This window comes from Balearica regulorum, chromosome 6 (genome assembly GCF_011004875.1).
Source record: "Balearica regulorum gibbericeps isolate bBalReg1 chromosome 6, bBalReg1.pri, whole genome shotgun sequence".
In the NCBI taxonomy this organism is placed as follows: domain Eukaryota; kingdom Metazoa; phylum Chordata; class Aves; order Gruiformes; family Gruidae; genus Balearica; species Balearica regulorum.
In genome coordinates, this window is record NC_046189.1 from 40,815,623 (window position 1) to 40,832,789 (window position 17,167).

The 17,167-nt window shown below is 45.0% G+C and overlaps 1 protein-coding gene across 5 annotated transcripts in view; it reads left to right on the top strand.

The window, feature by feature from the left end:
- Positions 1-17,167, top strand: part of LYPD6 (LY6/PLAUR domain containing 6) — a 69,553-nt gene that overhangs the window by 43,197 nt on the left and 9,189 nt on the right. For 4 of the 5 annotated variants that reach the window (XM_075757288.1, XM_075757291.1, XM_075757287.1 and 1 more), the window contains one exon: positions 15,520-15,680. In XM_075757288.1, coding sequence (XP_075613403.1) covers positions 15,563-15,680 — 118 coding nt within the window. In that variant the 5' untranslated portion in view covers positions 15,520-15,562. Of the gene's footprint in view, positions 1-10,565; positions 10,593-15,519; positions 15,681-17,167 lie in introns of those variants that run through there. The other variant, XM_075757292.1, reaches the window with a different exon arrangement.

The following is a 17,167-nucleotide window of genomic DNA, read 5'->3' on the forward strand; positions in this document are numbered from 1 at the left end:
TTTCTGGTTTCCTCATGTTTTTGGAGTTACTGAGGCTTTACATTTAAATATAGAAGCAAACCCTGCCAGACTTCCACCGAGAGGAGCGTTGAGGGTGTAATCACCGAGATGATAACCACACATCTCTTAGCTTGTGACCCCTGTGTGCTACCAGTGACCCCAGTGTGCAAATGCAGGAGCTGTGCATGCTCGAGCGCCCGTGCCACGAGCACGCTTGCATGGTACGGTCTCGGCTGCTGTCTGCTCGTGTGGCTCTCCCAGGCGATGTCCGGGCACGATGCTGGGGCTAAGCAGGGCTCTGCACCACTAACCACGGGTGCTTTGTGTGTGGCCAGCCCTTCTTGGCCTTCTCTTGGCCCACTTCAGCCCAGAAATCTTAACCCCAATGAGTTATTTAGGGAGAAAAATTATTGGGAATGGGATCTACCAGTGAAGGAATCATGGGTAATCAATCAGTTTTCCTGGGAATGAAAGAAGGAAACAAATAGGAAAGGGGAGCAGGGGTGGGTTGACCCTTCAAAAATTATGTGAAAAGATTCAAGATACTAAAGGAGAAGGTTCTCTGGCCATGGTTCTCTGGTGAACAGGCAGCCGATGGTGAGCCTCACTCCTTGGCACTGTTCCTTCTAGCTCCTGTAGCCCCTGCCCAGGGTTGTGATAGATAATCATTGCCACCAGCAAAGACACGCTAGCACGTGCTAACACCGTGCCTTCGTTTCTGAGTATCACCAGAGATGACTTCACTCATGAGTTGGGTGGAAGCGGCCAGTGCCCGGAGCTTACAGAAAGGCCACCAGTGCTGAGATTTGCCTGCAGTGCTGCAGAAGTTGGGGGCTCTTCTTTGGACAAAGTAGATTTCTACGGCACTTCCCATGGAATTATATCAGATAATCTTGCCGTCTGTTTGTAGTGCTGGTTTGCTCCATAACATAGTCTCACTGTTTATAGTTCATTTTTTAATGTCTTTCTTGCATGAGTAGTTTGAGATATTTACAGCTAGTGCATATTTTACTTAAAAATAAAACAGAAATGCCATTTTTCTTTAGTTAGAACCCAATATGGATTTAAGCACATAGATGGTTTTACAGCCAATGACTTGTGACATAATTAGACATTACAGAAATTAAATCAGTCTTTTAGTGCCAAAATGTGTATCTGTTGGTGAGTAGGGTGTGAATGATAATAGACGTTGTTGAGTAATCTGTGTTTTATCTATAATATTCTTGGAAAGGCCATAATTTCCTATAAGAACCTTGGCCTGATTTAATTTTTCATGAGGTCTCAATTGCACATAGAAGAGAAATTAACAAAAATAGTGCCATAGAAAGCAATTTGGAATTCCTCTCATCAGACATGTTCTCATGTATTGTTTGGACCAGTAAGATTTTTGAGTTTTCAGCCCATTTGCTAGTTAGCCTCTCTGTTGGCTTTAGGGAGTAAACGTCTATCATACTTTATTCTAGACTGATTTAATTTTCTTTTTTTTTTTTTTAATCGGGTTTTCAATGACCTGTTTCAATTTTCAATAATCACTTCTTACTAGTGCTTGACTTATTGTCTGTTGGTTTTGGTTTTTGCTTCCCCCCCCCTTTCTTTTCAAATAATGATGTGGGCCACATTTTCTGGCATGGTTGTGCTGTCAGCTATATATCTTGCAGTACTGGCCGTGCTGACCCGTGGGCAATGCTTTGTTAATGCAAAGGAGCCTTCAGCCTTCGGGAGGAGGTTTCTCAATGCTTAGGGAGGTCTTTGCTAGGAAAGAAGTACAATGAAATCAGTGTGGCCTCAAACAGGCAGGACTTGCAGCTGTTCACAGCCAACACAGGTTAGTTGATGTGACTTGTGATGGAGAACTGGATCAGTCCATGGAAGCTCCAAGGAAGGAGAAGCACAAGACCTGGATTACCTGGTTTGTGTGAGTTGAGCTTTTCTCTTTCCATCAGCACTTCAGTTTTCAGTGCTCATGAACATTTATGTTTAGAGTTTATCTCAGTATAATTTGTAGGTAAGAAAATGAGGAGGGCAGTTTGGCTTAGAACAGAACAGTGGAAGAAGGTCAATTGCTGGAGCCCAAGCAGCATCCTGATGGGTAGAATCAGCAGGTGGTTTCTTGCAAGCTTTTGGGAAAATTGCTGGAAAGTTATGGAACTGCGCAATGGCAAATATGTCTATTGAAAAAATCAGAGAGAGTTTAAAATGTGAAGTCATGTGTTCTGGACTTTGGGACCCTTTTAGATGGTTTAAAAATACCAGTTTTGACAAAAAATGCCTTTGCAGGGAAAAAAGCATCCCCTCTGGTAGTATTAATCCCACCGCCTAATGCTGATACTGGCCTGGTGCTTCAGCTGGAAAGCAAAAAGTTTCAGTTCAAATGTTTTGAATAAAATGGTTTTATTTAATTGTAAATATTCATTAGTATTTGTTGTGATAAAAATACAGCAGTGTTGTGGCTATGATTGTGGAGGGTCTCTGCTAGAAGCCTACTTTCTCCCAAGGCTGGAGGAAGAGATGTCCTCTCGGGTTCATTATTTATAATAGTATATTCTTACTGTCAGCATTGGAAGTAATTGTCAGAAAAGGTAAATTTTAGAGAAAACAGTAGATGAAGGGCAGTGTATTTTCAAGTCAGATCAACATTTCACCCATCAGACATGGATTCCTCAACAAGTTGGGGTAGGACCAAGAGTGGAGATCAGGTCTAATGAAAACCAGTAAATCATGGTCTTCCAGCGGTGAAAATGTCAGCAGTGACATAATGAAAGCTATATATCGTGGCCTGTGGAATGCCAGATGATTCATCTGTGAAAATTAAGCAACTGGTTAAATCAGGGGGGCACATTTTGAAAATTACTTCTGTTTTTAGCATGTTCTGTAGGTGAGTGTTTTAGGCAGATGAGTCGGAGCATGATTTTGAGGTATTCTTCAGCTATGCTGAAGATAACATCTCTTAGCTGGCAGACACTTGAATTACTGATGATACTCCATAAACACTCTGAACCTTGGGAAAGTGGACTCTGATGCCAAGATGATGAGACATTTGGATCTAGCAAGAGGCAGAGGAGATGAAGAGATAAATGAAGGAGCAGAGGAGTCTGCAGTGAAGCTTGATCTCCAGGAGGTGAGAGGTTTGATGGGGCAGATTGAAGATGGAGCAGGAGGAGGTCTGCCTTAGCTCCCTGTTACTGATACGCAACATGTTATTTCGTATCTTACGTGATATATTTTCCATCTGGTGAACTAATGATATTAAAGCATCTCAGCTGAATGAAATGGACACTAGCAGAGATGACAGTGCATAGAAAGGTGGTGTGTGGAAGGCGTTAACGGAGGTGTTAGGACAAATGCATGAGACATCAGGGAGCGGGGCTGGTTACAGCTGACGGCAAAGGGGTGATGAGGATGTCAAAACCCCACAGAGGCTGCCTGACCACCCCGCACAGGAGCCTGCCCCAGCTGGGCTTATCGAAGGCACAAGACCGAAGGGGTGACAACTCCTACATTACAGAGATGTTCCAGGATGGAGGGTAAAATTTAAAGCTTAACTAATACCAAGTAGGAGTTATGTTTTAAGTCGTGTACTGGAGGTCGGTAAACTTGCCGAGCAATACACACTGACCCAGCGTGGCCAGGTGCAAAACGATCCATGAGGTGCATGCTCCAGTTTACCCCAGCAAAGCAAGTCGAGCGAGACCCATACCTGTTGGTGAGCGGGGCCACAGAGGCAGGAGGGCAGACCCACCAGCTTCTGCATTTTCCTCATTTTCTTATGGGAGGAAGTGTAAAGGGATGTGGTAAAATTGTTCAATGAATGTGGTTTTGTCTCCATCCTGGACAACCCAATCTCTTCACACTCAGCTCCTGTTCCTTTTCTCTGCTGATCTCGTGCCACGTACACCCCGGTGTCCTGGCTCCCAGGCTCCTGCTTCCGTGTGCTTCGCTCTCCTGAGATTTGTTCTGGTTTTATTGCCAGAACCAGGGTTTACCCGTTATGATGGACACCCGGTGGTGGTCCCATGACTCGCAGGATCTAGCCCACGGAGTCTTCATATAAGGTCCTCAGTGGTTTTCCTGCCCCCTCTTCCTCTTAGCAATTTTTTAGGTAGCTTTATTCATGTATACATTATTTCTGCCACGAGACAAAATGAACATATGAATATAATTTTGTTATTTTGGGAAAATATCAGCCAGGCAGGCATTGTTGTTTCAGAGAGATTCACTTTTTCTGTCCTTGCACACTGTTGTTATATGAAGCTAACCACGATCAACACGGTAAATAACCCACAAACTCCAGGTAATTATTTCTGGTGGGTTAAACTAACAATTGGAAGAAAAAAACTAAACCACCACAAACAAAAAAAAAACCCCTAACCAAATAACAGGAAAAACAAGAAAACAAAAAAACTTTTCTGACATTGCTTACAAACGAATTGGTCTGTTTTTGTGGGAAATCCAGGAGGCTGAGAGTCTGGCTTTGTGCTTGCAGTGATTCCATTGCAACAGGGATTTACCTCTGTGCAGTATCTTGATTTACTGTTTTTAAAAAAGAACAAATATAAATTAATCCATTAACTTTATGACACGTTAGTAGATAATTAATGATCATGGGAATGTTTTCCTGTTTACCTGTGTCATATAACAGTATTTTTAATGAGACTATTGTGTTATGCCCATATCCTTGCTTATGCGATTTGTATGCAGTAAAATGGAGGGATGATTGACAGTAATTAGCTATAAGCGAAATGTAGGGAGCGTGCACAGCTCGTATGAAAACAGAATGAAAAATTAAATACACAAAGAAACTGATACAATGGGGAATTAATATGTCTCCACTTTAGTCCCACAGTTTTCTGCCTACAGCTAATTCACTTTATAAGCCTCCAAAGTGAACTCAGAGCAACGAAGTGGTTCTGATCACTTTAGCTTCGGAAAGATGAATTAAAACTAGCGCGAATCCAGCTATTCAGTGAATAGCGCGTGCCAAGGCTCAGCTCCGTTTGAGTCAGGTTGCAGGGCGAGCACTTTGTCCATCCGTAAGTTGTAGCGATATTAACAAGGGGGGGGGTGACTATTGCAGAGAAGATTTCTGTGAAAGAAAAGGGTAAAGAGCTTTCTGTAGGAAGGCAAATATATACTGCTGCTCAGCTTCACAGGCCACGTATGTACGGATAAGTACCGGGGAGCACACCGAGGTCTCAATCTCAGAAACATCCGCTGGAACCCATCGGTGCAGGGCTGGAGGCTCGAAACGGTCACGGGGCTGGTGGCTAAAATGAGGGTGGTACTTTATAGCTTCCCATCAGAGTGGAGACGGTCGTTTTCTTTTTAATTGGCTTTTTTTCACCAACAAGTTAGAAAAATAAAGGAATTAAATGGCTTTTTCTGGGAGGACAAGTGCCAAATAATTAATTGGCCATGGAATTCAAATAGCACTTGAAAGCCTTATGAAGCAGAGGGGGGGTTGTTTGGTTTCGGGTTATGCTGCATTTTGTTTTTCTGGAAAAGCTATTGCAAATCTGAATGAATTAATGATGGTAGTGTTTGTTTACTCCATGGATTAACTAGATGGCTGAAAGAACACTAATTGGTCAGTTCTAATTCGGGTTTCTTTTACATGACTTTAATGATATGTAGCTTTTTTAATGTTTATACCAAATAAAATATGCATTAAAATCAGAGGGATGGCAGTGGAATAACTTTGAGTACAGCTTTATGAGAAAATTATTTGAATTTCAGTATCATATGATAGAAAATATGAAAGCAGATTAATTTTAAATTTTTTTTTTCATGTAACTAATTGTGGAAATTTCTGCAAAGAGTGATTTCCTACAAATTCTGCTATGGTCCTTGTGGAGCAAAAAGAGTGGCAGTACAAATAATAAAGAAAGGTCCTATTTATTTTGATGCACAAACTAGGTTTTGGATGCCACCTCTGACTCGGCTAGATGTGGACACACACAAAAACATGAACTACTTTTTTTTCTATCAGGAGGAAAAGGAAAATGAGATACTTATCTAAAGGATCGTTGTGCGAGGCTCGGTTCGTTGTTCATTAAACTTTATGTAGGCGCCGAAAGCGTATGGCTGGGAATGGTCAGCCCGTTCCCAGTTATTTTCTTGAGGGTTAGCTGCCGACATTGGCGCGGCATCTTCTGCAGCCCGGTTTGAGACGCGCTCTTTGGAAATAAGCAAAAGCAGCCGTGTTGTCCTCATACGTGTCCCCCTCCCTTTGTGGCTTGATGGTATTTTTGATGCCTTGTGCCAACGGGAATTCACGCGTGGGTTGGGAAATGAAAAAATGGCATGAGCTCTGGGTGAGCTGCCAGGGGAACGAGCCCTTCTGCAGCCTAATCTATGCGTGTCCGGGGCTGGAACAATACCACCTGGTGTTCACTAACTACTACAGAAATATGTTAAATTGTTTGGGGAAAAAACATGGCACTACAGCGTGAACGGGCAGAGCAAAGGAGTTCATTAGTATCTCACCCATCACAAGGAATAGTAATGGCCTGATCCTGTTTACGCTGCTTTTGGTGACAAAGCTCTCTTCAGCGGGAGAAAAACCTCAAGTTTTGAATTAGTTCATAGTAATAAAATCTCATTTCCACAATATTGTGTTTTCAGGGCTGATCTCTGAACTTCCACAAAGCTTGCTTTGGGTCGATGCCGAGCAGTCTGTGACTCGGTGCCTAATCTAGCATGTCAAATGTGTGGGGTGATGTCCGAGAAGAACTGTCAGAAATCGCTCTGGAGAGCTGGGGGGGAAGGCATCAGGAGAGCGAGGACACAATGGCGCAGATTGATGTATGGTTTTATTAAAGCACAGTTTGTTGCATGACGGACAAGCGTTTCGACTCACTCTTTAACGTCTTCCTCGGTGTTTAATACAAGAAGTTTCTTGTTGTCAGTACTTTCGCACAAAAGTGCTGAACCTAGCCTTGCAGGAAAGTGGGGGGAAAAAAAGTGTTTTCATATGAAGACGCCCTTTTCACCAATTAGATTTTGAGATGTCACTAAGCTGTGGTTTGTTTTTTTTTTTAATTTGGCCCAAGCATGCTTGGTTAATTGGGTAGAACACATTTTTGTAATCAGAAGGGTTCGGTGCTTTGGCTCTCTGCTTTGGTCTCTCCCCAATTATTCTGTGTAACAGTCTCCATTCACAGCCAGAGCCGTAATCCTGCCCATTCGACAAGGACGGGTTTGTTTGGAGACCTATTTTCCACAAAGTCCTACCAACTCCCTCTTGCAATTTTTTACAACTTGAAACGTTTGTTGCTGTAGCACGAATAAACTGTTCTGTGAGTTTACCTAGGACTGGCCTTAGGCTAAGCAGTCGTTCCTTTCATCCTTTAAAAACACTGAGTTTGTGCTGATGATCCTCCTGGTCTCTAGATCATCCCAATTTTCTAGGCTTAATAAAAGCTCAGTGGGATCGCCTCATTCTTTCAAAACTGCTGTGAATATATATGCCAGGCTGGTATATAGACTAGAAAACTATTTTATTGAAGTTTCATGTCTTGGTTGCAGATTAGATCATTTACCAGCTATCTCTTCGTAAGCATGGGGTGCCTTCTCGTTTGTTTGATTTCACTTGTGTCTCTGGCATCTCTTACCCTTTGGCTATATTTTAGCTGGTAACATGATGCAAATTTTTTCCTTTTTTCCTAGCAGATGCATTGCACAGTGGTATCGTTGGTGCTTCCCTGTATTTTAACTGGAATGCTCTTGCCTATTGGGTTAAATGTAAATAGGAAAGATGGTCCAGAACGATCCCAACTGCTCTTGCCATACTGAGCCTCACCCAAATTTAACTTACCGCATAAGCTCAGGACCTCATTTTACTTTTCCCTTGGAGAGGACCACCACCCTGCCCGCTGCCAGGGCCATTTCATGGTGTGGCCACCAACCCCAGACCGGCAGTCGCAGCCCCCCGTCCCGAAACGCACTGGCCGGGCACCCTGGGGCTGGCTGCACGGAGCCTGGCACCTCCTTTTTCTACGAGACTTTCACAAGGAGCAAAGAGGAGCCGTATGCAACGTGTGTTCCACACAAACAGCATCCCTCCCTTGGACAGAGGAGCCCTTTCTGTTGCCCCAGTGAACCTAAATGTTTGTTTAGGAAAGGATTTACACCCCCTCTTGCCCTTTGCAGAGGAGCCTGGCTGCTGGAACTCAACAACTGGTTTTTTGATTCTTCTTAGCAGGAAAATCCCGCGATTTCTGTGCTCACGCATGGGTTCCTTATCCTCTGTCTGCGTGGAGCCGGGCTGTCTGGGGCTCCCCGCACATTGAGGTCAGCCCATGTGCCATCGGACACGGGAGGGGTGAGTGCCGGCATCCAAAATTCCCAGACTGAGCCGAATCCTGATCTTATGCATCCTGTTGAGTTCAGGGCTCGCTGCCCCGCTGCCTCCTTCGCACGCAATGCGAAAACCTGGGGGGTGGGTCTTGAAGTGATTGATCAGATCATCCGCGTCTGTCTTTCATAGTCACAGTCTTGTATATTATGTCTAATTAAGAAAAACAGTCATGGCCCTGCACCCCTGTGTGTTATATGGGGTGGAGTGAAGTAGGAATGAATATCTAACTTTTAATATCTCTCCTTCTCAGTTTGACACTTTATTTGCATATATTGTATTTTCTCATACGAACATCATGGCCTGCCTGATTTTTAAGCTAATTTTTTTCTGTCATTTATGCTAAATACTAAGTATCTGAAATACTCAAGTGAAATACATCTGTTTCAACTCTCTTCTGTGCTTATCTGAAGCCCAACTACTCTCTGGGGATGCATGAATACAAGTGACATTTTACTACAACTCATTAGAAGATTAAAAGGGGCCTGTACAGGTCCTAAGAAAAGTTAAGCTTTTTCTAGCCAGACTAAAAATATAAATAATACAAGTTGAAAATAGAAGCAATGTGGGACTTCTAAAATAATCTTGAAGTCACATCTTGTTAAAGATTAAATTCCATCCGAGGGAAGACGGCGTGAGAGGGAACATATTGTACCCCCTTCACTTCCTCAGGACGTGGGCTTTTAGCTCAATGAACTACGGGCTTTGTAATTAGCAGCGAGGCGATTAGATCGTCCACTTTTCTGGGAGTAATTTGTGCACTAATTGTGTTTGATTGTTTAATTACTCTTGCTTACTGTAATTGAGGAGAGGTAGCAAACCCCTTTGCAAGAGCTCCTACAGGTTCTTTACATAGAAGTTGCATGTGTTTCACTACATCTTGTATTATCAGGAGGGTAACATATATTTAACTACTCCCAGGGCCAAACTGCAAAGAAAATTCTCTAAGTGGCAAGTGGAAAGAAGCTGGATTTGAAGGCAATTCAAATTAATTCCATTTTTTGTTCAAAACCTTTCTAATGTGTGAGGTAGGAACTAAAAGTCATGATATAAACAGAAAAGACAAAAAAAAAAAAAAGAAAAAAGAAAAAAAAGAAAAAAAAGAGGTTAAGAATTCAGCAGGAGAGACATGAGGGGAGAAAATTGCCATTAGAGCTGTCAAAGTTGCAAATAGTTTCTGGGATTGCTTTCCAGGATCCTGCACAGCTGGTAGATGGGAAAACTTCCATTGCAATTCAGATTTGTCTTTGGACAGTGCTGACATTACACAGATAGAGATGTGGGGATTAGTTTTTGAAGCTGTAGAGAGCTGCAAATGAATACATATATGGAGTTTCCACTACTGAATCTAGAAACCTGTAGCTTTACGTGGACTGGAAGAAAGGCAGGAGGAAACGTAAAGAAAAAAAGTGAATTAACTCTTGCAATTGTTGGGAAAGTCACATTGGTGACGTGCAAAAGGAGGAACTACTGTTGCGTAGACTTTCCATCCAGAAACAGATCTTCCAGCATTGTAGCTGCTTTGACTTGGTTTATCACTGATGAAAAATCATCATAACATAGTAGAAGGATGGTCCTGCTGACCTTGCACAGTGTAGCTTGCAAGAGCAAATTACTCGTGCTGTGGTTTCTGCAGTTTCTCACAGATGTTGCTGCTTTGGCACGTTGTGCTTGATACTTTAGGGCTGATATGTCTCCTGCCTGCTGAGAGGGGGCTTTTATTTGTTTTTACTATTTTATCTATCTGAAAGAAGTGTTGCTTGAGGGCACCCTGAGACGGAGGCTCTTCCAAGTGAAGAGATAAGAGGAAATGTCTTCAAGATGAGATGAGGTAGTAAGCCATAAAACTTTGTGATTTGGCCCAGACAGTGAGGAGGACATGTAGGCGGAAGGTGGAGCCGAGATGTCAGCAGAGCATCAACCTCCTGTGAGACTGGGCAACCTCCATCTGCATCAGACATCCGGGGAGAGCAGGGCAATACTTCATCTCCCGTGGGAGGGATGTGGAGGGGCACTGAACACCACACCGTGTGCTGTACTCACACGAGGAGGAGAACCACAGAAACGCCCACAAACCAGGAATTCCTTCCTGCCTGGCTTTGGCCAAATGGTTGTATGGGAAGATTTGGTGTCTGACTTTTTTTTTTTTTTTTTTTCTCCTGAAATGCTGCAACGTTTGCTGCAACCTTTCAGCTGGCAGCAGCCCAGCTCGTGGCCGTCAGTGAAGACCAGCTAGCAGGTATCTACTGAGCTTGCGAGAGGGACAGGAGGGACAACTGCATCCTCACAAATACCTGTGCTCTCCAGCAATGTGTCTCCCCCCCAGAACTGGTGGTCTGACATTTGGCAGAGCCTCTGCTCAAGTGCTCCCTGGTCCTTCCTTGGAGGACAAGGACCTTCCATTGTCCCCCGCGCTGGTGACAGCGAGGACGACATGCCACCACTCTAATGAGACCTGACAAACAGGCAATTGGGCTGCTGCTTAGGGAATTTAATGGTTAATTTCCACAGCGCCGTGTCAGGGCAAAGGGCAGGAAGAAGTAATCCTGCTGCAGAGCGGGGCTGGGGATGCCTTTCCGTCTGAAAGGTGCTGGTGAAGCTGGAAAGATTGAGTTAACTAGGATTTCTGTGTCAGCACCCAAGACCTTTTATAAACAGACTGCATGATCTAAATACCATGTGACTATTTCCCCTAACTGCAATCCGGTATCAAATTCAGAGCGGGCCATGCCATTTTCTATTAGGCTGGTGCCTGCACACTACTATGCACGAGAGGCTACTACATCTGGAAAGGAGCCGAGTTAACTCAGAAGGAAAAAATGCGTGCCCATACACTGGAGAACGTATGTTCCACTGTGTGAAACATCAGCATTTCCTTACATATCAATAAATATTTTCTCAATCAGATGTAGCATATTCATACGTGTATTTTGCCCTCTGTGAAAGGCAGAGCTATGTGTGCATCCTCAAAGTATTTGTGAAATATTGAGGTTTCTGACAGTAGGTACTTCTACGTACACAGAAATATCTGGTTTTATACTATCTGTGCTTGTATGAAATGATGAGGGAGAACATGCTCGCTGTGAAGCGCAGTGATTGTAACGCTGTCAGGTGTGTTTTTTCCATAAGTATTTTCTACTTCAGTAACTGCCACGGTTCAAAACAGTGGCCAGGCTGGCCTTGCTTTGGTCTGCTCAGGATTGTTTTGTAACACAGAGGGGGTTTTTTTAATTTTAATTCCTTACCTGTAATTAAATCTGTTTCAAAAATATAAAATAGAGATGGGGAAGTGAATTCTATATATTCATTTGTGGTTCTTGCAACTGATTAGAAGTGGTGTTGGAAATTAAGCTGCTTGTAAGTACAAGAGGCGTGATGTGAGTATTTTTAGCGTGCAGCTGGAGGATTTCTGCCACCCTTTCACGCAGGACTAACAGCCACTTGTCTTCTGAATCTGACGACGAGGCAAGTATTGACAGTTACATACAGACATTTGGAGATTGGCTGAATGAGCGATTTGCCCCATAAAAGGGAGCCTGTAGGATAGAGGGAAAACTGGTGTACTCAACTGGAAGACTTTGATCAGTACTGTAAATACAAGTGCTTTTTGTGATTATGATGAGAAAACTCAACAAATTATTTTCTTATTATATCTGGGAGGAATTCTTGCCATTATTTTAATCTTGCTATGTTTTAACTTAAAATATTGCTATTTGTCCCTTATGTTCTCATTTGATAACATATGTTAATCATAGGCTGCTGTTGGGAGTTTGCCTTGAGCTATGAAGAGCTCCTCTCTTTGGGGTGGGGGTCCTAAATATTTTGTACTGTATCACAGGATTGCTGCTGAGACCCTGTGAGCTGACAAAGAGTTTCAAACTGCTGGTTTCTTGAAATGAATAATAGGGCTTATTAAATCTGCCTTGTTTTATTTGGGATAAAAAATAATCCAAAGCGCCCTCTCTCTCCTCCAAACCTTCATTATCTTAACAGTATGACTACAAAGCAATTTCCACGTGTGAAAACGCAGTTGCTGTTGAGTGGCTCTGGTGAAGCTGATGTGTGTGCGGCGATGGACAGGTCTCCTCTTGCGTAGGAAAGGAGAGACTTGGCTCAGGAGTCCAAACACAACTTGTTTCCTTGCGCCGAGCACTGTGTGTGACTTGTGTTACATACAGATACGTGCCTCAAAAGCAAATGTTCCCGGACTGGAACGTGTCTACCCAGTGCCGTTGCTTGTGCAGCTGATGGCTCCTGTTGTCCTCAGCTCAGGACCGTCGGGACAGTGTCGGCATTTGGCCAGCTCAGCCACAGGTCCGTGTGGTTTTAGCCGTGAGGAACTCAAAAACGTGAATAGTCCTAAATCTACACATGGACCCGGCTCCCTCGCCAAGGTGGGCTCCAGTGGCTTTGCTGGGGGCTCTTCCTCCAGACCCCACAGAGAGCCGCAGGTCCCGTTTCTTTTGTCTTTCTCGTGGCTGGGAGAGGTTGTTCTATTTCCTTTCTGCTTCTAATCCGGATTTCATTTTTCCCTGGCTGATAGGCATCTGTGGAGTAAAACCAATGGAAATTGGCATTTTCCCCCTTCGTAAGGTTAAAACAACAAAGTTTAATGCACCATGTTATGTGTTATCTGTTTCCCGCACTATTTTTATGGACTTTGTGGTGTTTCAATAAAAGAGCTGTTTTCAGATAAAAGCCAAGGATAACGACAGTCCCCCCCGATGGCCATTGCGCCGTGAGTCCTGTGTGGGTCTCCACTGCGAGACAAACATTTGGAGGCAGAGGTGGAAGGTTACATCCCCGCCCCTGGAACATCTTTCCTGAAAAAAACCCAAAACATTGATTTATTAAATAATAGCTACCACACTTTCAAAGTTGCTTAGGAAATAGCTGGGTACTGCAGATCTTTTGGTCAGTCTGAGCGGAAAAAAAAACCCCAGCCCTGTGTGTTCTGGATGGACGCCAGTGGCCAGGGGAAATCGGCGGCTCCTGCCTGGCTCAGCAGCCACGTCCTCTCAGGGCTTTCCTGTTCTGCTTGGTTTTCAAGGCACTTTTTCATAATTTTTAAGGAATTGTAATAATATGAGCTGTGTATTTAACAATGCATTAGCGTTGTGTGCTCCTGGATGGCTCCCCGGAGCCTGGGTACAGGGATTGGGATGCTCCTGAAAGCTGCTGGTTTTGGGATGGCTTCAACAAGTGGTACTGCAGCAGGTATTTGTTTCTGCTGAAATTAGTTCCCTTCATTCAGGGATGTGGCAAAAATATGCTGCATCTTTTGTCAACAGTGTCACAGAGGGAATAAGACCCTTTGGAGCACAGAAGAGGAAAATGTAATCATCACTTTATGTTACTAACAGCAGCCAGCTGAAGGTAGGGACAACCTGCAGCAGCTGGTGCTCCTCACCTTTCCTGAGATACGTGGAAAGTAACGTGGAGCTTCACAGCAGGGCACAAGCAGTCCAGGAGGTTCTTGGAATGCATTGATGATAACTTCCTTCTGCAAGTGGCAGAGGAGCCAACGAGGAGAGGTGCCGTGCTGGACCTTGTTCTCACCAACAAGGAGGGGCTGGTGGGGAATGTGAAGCTCAAGGGCAGCCTTGGCTGCAGTGATCATGAAATGGTGGAGTTCAAGATGCTCAGGGCAGCGAGGAGGGCACACAGCAAGCTCCCTACCCTGGACTTCAGGAGAGCAGACTTTGGCCTCTTCAGGGACCTGCTTTGTAGAATACCATGGGACAAAGTCCTGGAGGGAAGAGGGGCCCCAGACAACTGGTTAGTATTCAAGAGTCATCTCCTCCAAGCTCAGGAGCGATGCATCCCAACAAAGAAGAAGTCAGGCAAAAACACCAGGAGGCCTGCATGGATGAACAAGCTGCTCCTGGGCAAACTCAAACACAGAAAGGAAGCCCACAGAGGGTGGAAGCAAGGGCAGGTAGCCTGGGAAGAATATAGAGAAACTGTCCGAGCAGCCAGGGAGCAGGTTAGGAAAGCCGAAGCCCTGATAGAATTCAATCTTGCCAGGGATGCCAAAGACAACCAGAAAAGCTTCTATAGGTACCTTAGTGATAAAAGGAAGACTAGGGCCCTCTCTAGAAGGAAACAGGAGACCTGGTTACCCAGGATATGGAGAAGGCTGACGTACTCAGAGAATTTTTTTGCCTCAGTCTTCACCAGCAAGTGCTCTAGCCACACCACCCAAGCCTCCGAAGGCAAAGGCAGGGAATGGGAGAACGAAGAACCACCCACTGGAGGAGAAGATCAGGTTCCAGACCATCTAAGGAACCTGAAGATGCACAGGTCCGTGGGACCTGATGAGATGCATCTATGGGTCCTGAAGGAACTGGCGGATGAAGTTGCTAAGTCACTATATCCATCATATTTGAGAAGTCGTGGCAGTCTGGTGAAGTTCCCAGTGACTGGAAAAGGGGAAACATACCCCCCATTTTTAAGAAGGGAAAAAAAGAAGACCCGGGGAACTACAGGCCGGTCAGTCTCACCTCTATGCCTGGCGAGATCATGTGGCAGGTCCTCCTGGAAACTATGCTCAGGCACATGGAAAACAGAGGTGATTGGTGGTAGCCAACATGGCTTCACGAAGGGCAAATGGTGCCTGACAAATTTGGTGGCCTTCTACGACAGGGTTACAGCATCGGTAGATAAAGGAAGAATGACTGATATCATCTACCTAGACTTTTGCAAAGCATTTGACACTGTCCTGCACAACATCCTTGTCTCTAAAATGGAGGGATACAGATTTGACAGATGGACCACTTGGTGGATAAGGAATTGGCTGGATGGTCAACGGCTAGATGTCCGAGTAGAGACCAGTGATGACTTTATTAGCGTCCTACTGAGGTTTTTGAAAACCAGTTGCTAACCGGTTAAATTGTAGTGGCAAACCCCACCGCCCTTCCCCTTGGCTCCCATTTGCAGCTCTCTAGCTGGGAGAGGGTTTGCCCGAGTCCTTTTCCCAGGCGGTGGCAGGGATGTCACCGAAGCCAAGCCAAAGTAACCACACTGCTGCCTGTCCCCACGGCAGGGCAGCTGAATGTTCGTGGGACCATCGTGGTTTTGGTGAGATTGGGTTGATGGGGGCCGAGGCGGTGGCCAGGCTCCTCACGGCTTTGCTCTACTTACCCCTGTTCTCCGCTATTGCCCAGGTGAGGATCTTCAGCCGCCGCATGAATACGGCTTTGCCCGGCGATGGCCTCGCAGCCCACGCCAGCATGGGTGCTGCTGCTCAGCTTGCTGGCCAGCGGCCTGCCAGCCGCGCAGCCCAAGGACTTCACCGTGAAGGACATCGTCTACCTCCACCCTTCCAGTAAGCCACCTTTGCGCGGGCTGCAAAGCCATGACTGGCTGTGGCGTGGGGGTAAGGACGAGGGCGAACGTGTGTTAAGGCAGCAGAAACATTGGGGTTGGGCTGAGTGCTGAGCAAAGATTAAATAAATATCCCCAGTACTCATAAAACTAGTTGATATAAACCCAGACTATTGCTTCCCAAAGGGATTAAAGGACAGATAGGGTTACAGGCAGTTGCTGAGTGTGTCAGGAGCTTTTTGTTCACTATTTTCTGTTCCTCAATAATCTCTCTGGCCATAAGACCAGGCCCCATGGCCACCTGGTTTGCCCGAGCACATCGATAGCTGTGAGCAAGGGCCAAACGCAACCGTTCACAGCTGTGGCACCAACTGCTCCTGGTTTTATTTCAGTAACTCCCTGAAGCAATGCAAAGTTATGCATTTTTACATTTTCCGTGGACTCTCCTTTCACTAGCCTGTTCAATTCATCAGATACAAACTTTTATTTAATTCTAGAAGAGGAGAGCTGTGCCTGCCATCTGTTCCCAGAAAAAACTCACCATCTTTCCGAATTTGGCTGAAAAAATTATACTCTGTACAAGCAAGACAAAAATTCCTCTTTTACGCCATAACCACGACCTGCTAGGGGTCCAGGGTGAGAGGGGTGAATTTAATTAGTGCTGTTGTGTTGTCCCATCCCAAGCTGTCCCTTGAGGGCACCACCAGCCCCACCAGAGATGCTCCCAGGTGACTTGCTGGCCCTTACCCAGAGGAGCCTGTGGAAACAAGCAGCGAGTGCCTCTTGCTTCACCTCTCCTGCCTGAACGGGGTCTGGCCCGGAGCTGATGGGCAACGGGAGGAGGTGATGAGGAGAGAGAGGTGAGACGTGGCCCACGGGGCTGCAGAGGTTCAGCTTACTTTGCCCCGTGGAGATAAACGTGACCCCCTTCACCATTTGGCTTCTGAGAAGGTGGCAGCATCTTGAAGATGTATTGAATGTGCTGCAGAAGCCCTGCCAGGAGACCACTTAAGAAGTTACACTCTTCATTTGGCGAGATAAATTAGCGCAGAGTCTGCTGTTAAAAACTGGAGATTCAGCAAATTGATTTTTCTTTCCTTTGGGGACATCAGCCTGCCTTCAGAAGGGGTAGCTCGTTTCCTCGGTGGGACAGTTTCCAGAAGTATTTTAATCCATCTGATATTTTGTTATCAGCACTGATAAAGTAGCAGTATTGGATGTGAGCGCTGATACCGAGAGAATAAGTACTCCTTGCTCACATTAACTCCCTTTGAAGTCAGCAGCGGGCACTTTTGCAAGGTAAACACGGTTGAACCGAGTCCTGATTGTATCTGTACGTACCTTTCCCACCATTGCTATTGGTGATGGGATTTTTACGAATCGGGACCAACTCGATGAAGTTGACAGGTATGCTTGTAGGAAGATATGTCTAAAGAGAACAAATGCTGCTGTGTGCCTCTGAAAAGCATAGTAGAACGGGATTAATTG